Source organism: Falco cherrug, chromosome 2 (genome assembly GCF_023634085.1).
Source record: "Falco cherrug isolate bFalChe1 chromosome 2, bFalChe1.pri, whole genome shotgun sequence".
NCBI lineage: Eukaryota > Metazoa > Chordata > Aves > Falconiformes > Falconidae > Falco > Falco cherrug.
Genome location: NC_073698.1, coordinates 56,613,639 through 56,619,787, shown reverse-complemented (window position 1 = coordinate 56,619,787; position 6,149 = coordinate 56,613,639). Strand labels below are relative to the sequence as shown.

Here is a 6,149-nt window from a genome sequence, read left to right as displayed (position 1 = left end):
GAAGGGTGCAAGGAGGCTGGAAGAAGGCAGGAGCCACGTGATCTCTATGATGATGAGACAAGATTTGGGTAAGTTAAGGAGCTAAAGAGCAGCTCTGCATGAAGGACCTTCTATTAGTCGCCTTCTCTTGAAACTGGTCTGAAAAATGGGTGTTTTATTTTCTTTTCCTGTCCAGAGTCAGATACTTAGAGGTGACCCTAGTGCCTGCTTGAGATCCCAGTGCCCCAAATCCCTGGCAGTTCTGGGCCATGGTGCCAGGAAAGCCCATTTCTGCTTCATATCAGGCACTGCCACCACCAAGGAAAGATAAATACCAGCCACTGCTGCACAGGTTTTCTATTGCTCAGGGGTATAATGAATTAAGTAGTGGATGCATTAAATGATCCCTAACTATAATTAGCTCCCTCTGTGCTTATAACGCTACAGCCTCATACAAATGGTTTCTAATGACACATGCAGTGTCTAGGAACAGGGTAATAGCTATTTAAACAGTTGCTGATCCCTGAGCTTGTACGCGACAGTGTATTTTACAATTATTGAGAAACTTCGGACATTTTTTAGAAGTGCTCTGGGCATTGACCTAGAGAAAAGCTAGGTCAGATGAGAGCAGAGATGATGCCCTTCCCCTAATAGTTACAGATAGATAATGTTCTAGTTGTCAGACATTACTGCTGCCCCAGTCTTGATTGCCCCCATTACCACTCTTTCTCTGCAGTATGATTAGCAAAACAGATAGCCTTTTCCCAACTCATATCTATGGTACAGGCACTCAAGGAGAGTCAAGACAGTTTTCCAAAAAATATTCTTGTGTGTGTGGTCCTCAGTAACTGCACTAACTTACATACTGTTCAGAAATGAAAGCTTGCTCATTTAAAACTGGATCATAAGCCTCATCAGCAAGTAGGACCTATAAAATGTACCAAGGCCAAAAGGCTGCCAGCCATGCTGGGCAGCTGGGGCCTCTTTGCACGGACCAGGTTGCAAGCTTAGGGATTGAAGACTGCGGTTTCAAAATTCAAGATACTGTGACTTTTTTTTCTTTTTAAATAATAATCTCTTTTCCTCTTGTTCCTAGAGCTAAGGATGATAATGAGATTTTTATTCAAGAACAGTCTTTTGATTCAAGAAGCATGGAAAATTGCCACTCTTGTGAATCATGAGCCCCAAAAGCAAAGGCTCAAAAGAAAACAAGTTTGCAACATCAGCTACCCCAGTAAAAAACAGCCAACACTAACTGTAAATATTTTATTCACCAAAAATAAGCAGAAAGTATGCCACAGTTCCTGAAAAGCCCATCTTGCCAGAAGAAAACTTCATTTCTTACCTCAGTTAAAAATTGTACTTCGTTAGAGATTTGTTTTTAATGAAGACAGTATGTCATAACATTTTTCACCTGACCTTGAAATGGCAATAAGCCTTGTTCACTTCAGCGATCAGATTTCACTTCACAGGAAATGGACAATAAATTTAATATTCTCTTTTATAAACACATGCATACACCACACACTAATTTAAATGTGATCTGCTGCTATTTGGATACTACAGGTCTACTTCAGGATGCAGAACTGCTGCAAGCAAAGCGTGCTCTGCTCACTGAAGGCAAGAGAGCATGAATGACAGAGGGTAAAAGAGATCTCATCCAGCCACCCAGGTCTAAGAGCTCATATCTGAGCCAGTAACTGAGGTTTTCTACCAATGTCCTAATTTACAGCCACAGGGAGTCTCAGTCTGCCAGGGAGTGAATGTATATGGCTGCAAAGCCATACTAAAACCTGCTTCACTGTAAGGAAGACATAAATACATTTCATTTGCAGTGCTCTTTGCTCAAAGCAATATCAAAGGGAGAAGTAGAATTGCAACGTTTCAGGTAAGCAATATTTCTCTTTTTTCAGTTTGGAGGGCTCAAGATTGCAGCGAAGAACCAATCAGCAGTGCAAGAAAACTGAACTGGGGATGAATCAAATATTCTAGAAAATTTTGTGTAACTTTACTTGAAATATACCAGTGAGAGGCATAAATGTGGGTAACAGTGGTATCATCAAGCAACAGAAAAGAGAGAAAACATGTATATCCCTAGCTTTTGGGGACATAAATCTGGATTTGTTTAAAACAAGCTTCATGGCCTGTACCTAATGCATCTTTGACTGCAAAGCTGCTATACCAGAGATAACATTCATGTTAAAAAGTATTAGTGTTTTAACTAATTTATGGGGATGCTATTCAAATTTCTTTCTGAAGTGCTCCTAAATAATGAAGTAATACTCATCTTTCTGACCAGTTATGATCAAATAATTCCTGCCGTGTCCCAGCTTTAATGACTGGCTTTGTCAAAGCAAATTTGTCATGTTCTACCAGTCATTGGGATAATGAAGAAACATCGATACTGGTAACATGTTAAATGTTGTTAACTGAATCACATGAAAAACTAGTTCTATACACAGGATTTCCAAAACTGCAGTAAGGTACTGTTCTGGTTGTTGGTTTGGGGTTTTTGTTTTGTTTTGGGTTTTTTGGGTTTTGTGGGGGTTTTTTTGGGTTTTTTTTTTTGGTTTTTTTTTTTTTTTCTAATGTGATGACTTCATCTTGGATATTCAATGTAACACTGATTTAGTTTAAAGACTGTGTTTCTGGGTCAAGAGAAAGGGATTTGGGCTTGACAGTACCCTGACTAGCACTTTTTGAAGTCACTTAAACATACTTTCTTGCATGGAATTGGTTAGAATCTCAAGGAGTGGTGTTCACCTGAGATGCTGAAGGCACACAGTGGCACACCTCTTGCCTCACTTGAGACATCCAGGTCTGAACTAGTCACTTTGAGCTGCCTTTGTCATCAATGGAAAGAAATAGGCATCCCAAAAAAGTAAACCATTTATCTTAGAAACCTCACTTATAGGAAGATGTATTATGTCCTGGAGGAACCTACATCTCTCCTTCAATGATAAAAGGGGGCTTAGGTTGACTGGCTCCACTTTAAGCATCTAACTTTCTCATATCTGAAGTCAGATGAGATGATTTGCATCCTTGGTTACTATTCTTTCAGGTTAAAATACTACCAAGAACTACCAAGGTTATCTCCTGAACTCACTATGAAGGGATCCAAATTGGCTATGGCAGACTATTCAGAGACAAATCTAGTTCCAGTTCACACAGAATGGGAAGCAAGGCCAGTGCCTTCAGTCAATACCTGTGCTTTCCATCTTCCCACTGCACTTTGAGAAACAGTCTTTAATAATAAGCTTTATGCCACTATGAAGCTTGATTTTTTTTTTAAATGCATTTATACTAGTTTTATCCTCTGATGACTCCCAGAGAATAAGATCATATTCAGGGACAAGCCATGATTGTCAGTTTATGGGAGTCTCAGGTCCTGAGATCTGTATCTGAACCTAACATCTTTTGGTTTTCATGAAACCAGAACAGTATCTCTGGTTTCATGAGCACAAAACACTGATTAGCTCGGATTAATGAAGAGAAAATATGGGTATAGTTCTACTTTCTCAAATGCTAAGACTAATTCACAGTTTTGCAAACTCTAAGCCCAAACTCTCTCCAGCTCTTTGTGGTTGCTATTCCTGAAGGTTTGCAGATAAAGAGTAATAGCCTTCTTCAACCTAGGGGGTTAAATAAAACAAGAGTAAAATTAATCGTTATCAAAATTAAACATAAAGGAGAGGGAAGGTGAAATTAAATATTTGAGTGGGGTTATCTAGGTCAGAGCTGGGTATGTTACCAAATCCCCATTTCCTCCCTCTACTATGCCTTGTCAAACATACAACATTTGCTCCAGCAAAAAAAGATTTAACTGAATGCATTTGTCCTAACAAATCAATTAAAATTAAGCATCTGATTTTTGTAAAGCTTTAAGAAGATTTCTGCCAACATGACATCTGAACGCACCAGCAATTTTACTGCTCTGCCAGGCCACACAGACCCATTGGGAAGCTGCAAGGACGAAGATTTCTTACAGGTGAAAACCTATCTCTCTGTCCTTTATGGCATAATTTTCCTGGTGTGCTTCCCGGGGAACGTAGTGACAATTTTTGTTTACTTTGTCAAGATGAGGCCCTGGAAAAGCAGCACCATCCTTATGTTAAACCTGGCTATCACTGACCTACTATATATAGCCACACTTCCTTTCTTTATACACTACTCTGCTAATGGAAATAACTGGATTTTTGGAAACTTCATGTGCAAGTTTATTCACTTTTGTTTCTACTTCAACATGTACAGTGGTATTATCTTCCTTTGCTGTTTCAGCGTCTTCCGCTTTTTTGTAGTTGTTCACCCAGTTAAATGCTTTTTTGTTCAAAAACGGAGATGGGTGGTGGTGACTTGTGTAGTCATTTGGATGATTTCCCTGGTGGCCATCAGCCCCTTGGGCATATTGATTGCCACAAGGCATATGCAGAATAGGACTATCTGCCCGGACCTGGCAGCTGCTGCGGACCTTGACACTAGTCGGTGGTATAACTGGCTGTTGACGGTATTTGCCTTCTTCTTGCCCTTGCTGACAGTGACTCTCTGCTACATGCTCATTATTTACACCTTGGCTACCGGGCCCCACACACAGGCTTGCTACAAACAAAAGGCTCGCAGACTGGCTGTCGTCCTCTTGGTGGTCTTCTATGTGTGCTTCCTCCCCTTCCACGTCTTTCAAGGCATTCGGCTGGAGCTCCGAGTACGACCGGTTAGCTGCCACTTGAAGAACACAATCCTTTTTATGTTTATTATAGCTAAACCTTTAGCAGCATTAAATACTTTTGGAAACTTACTGCTCTATGTAGTGACAGGAGATAAGTTCCAGCAGGCAATTTTCTCACTCCTCAAGTTTGGACAAACAAGAACTTAAAGTGGAAGAGATTGATGCCATTAAAGAGTTATGGAGGAAGGGTCCAAACCTGCCCTCAACCAGCCAGGCACAACCTCCCTGCCATCAGAGTACTCAGGTTAACGCTGCCAACACCAAAGGAGAGTTAATCTGTTTGTGTTTTGAGTTACAAATTGATCATGAAAAGATAAAACATAGAATTTTAAATAAAAAGCTTTAAATAAAATGCTAAAATATTAAATGTGAAACTTCTCAGAAATTTCTCTGTATTTGCTTTCTGAATCTTTGATACCTCTTTCAGAGAATGGCTAACAGTTCCAGAAAAAAATAATTGTGTATTAGTGGCAGATACAGATTCAGGGTGGGAACAACTCGATTTAATTTTAGTAACTTGGAAGTTAAGTCCCTAGACTAATCTAGGTGCCTGCCTTTGACTTGCTTCCTAAGCAATGGAGAGGGGTAAGACCCTCCAGAGGGCAATTCATCACAACTGTTTTAGACCTGTAGGAGGTTCACGTCACCTCCCTGGAGGCATTGACAAGGTAGGTGTATGTATATAAGTTAATCACCCTGTTCTCCCTTCATAATTTCCCATCATAGTGGAGAGAAATCAGCAGTTTTAGAGTGTGATTCACCTAATTAGCCTTGATGCCTGCATTTGGACAAGGTGAATCATGGCCCAGAAATGCCTGTTTCTCTCCATTGGCCATAAAAGATAAGTAGATCACACACAGACCCAAACATTCATATGTGCCTTTGCAGAGCTGAGCCCCAGCTCTGGTACCAAGAGGGATGGATCTCTCTCCAGAGGTGGCTAAAAGGAGGACTTATGCAGTAAGACCCTCTTCAGTGCCTCCAGTGACCACCTGAAGATTAATAATGCGATAATACAAGACCACTCCTATAAGGGTTTTCCGTAGTATTGACTGTGATGGCTGGATTAATTTTAGTCCAGAGGTGAGAAGTGAATGGACTCATAAATGTGCCAGATCCATAAAATCATAGAATACTTTGGGTTGGAAAGGACCTTTAAAGGTCATCAAGGTCAACCCCCCTGCAATAAGCAGGGACATCAACTAGATCAGGTTGCTCAGAGCCCTGTCCCACCTGACCTTAAATGTTTCCAGGGGTGGGGCATCTACCACTGCTCTGGGCAACCTGTTCCAGTGTTTCACCACCCTCATCATAAAAAATTTCTTCCTTACATCTAGTCTAAATCTACCCTCTTTCAGTTTAAAACAATTACCCCTTGTCCTATAGCTACAGGTGTATATCTCCATCTTCCTTATGATCCCCCTCTAAGTACTGAAAGGCTGCAATC

General features: G+C 40.6%; 1 protein-coding gene across 1 annotated transcript; it reads left to right on the top strand.

The window, feature by feature from the left end:
- The first annotated feature begins 3,714 nt into the window (after positions 1–3,714).
- OXGR1 (oxoglutarate receptor 1) lies at positions 3,715–5,005 on the top strand. Its single transcript, XM_005443957.4, has one exon. The coding sequence runs from the start codon at positions 3,881–3,883 to the stop codon at positions 4,847–4,849; it is 969 nt and encodes a 322-aa protein (XP_005444014.3). The 5' UTR covers positions 3,715–3,880; the 3' UTR covers positions 4,850–5,005.
- The last annotated feature ends 1,144 nt before the right edge of the window (positions 5,006–6,149 follow it).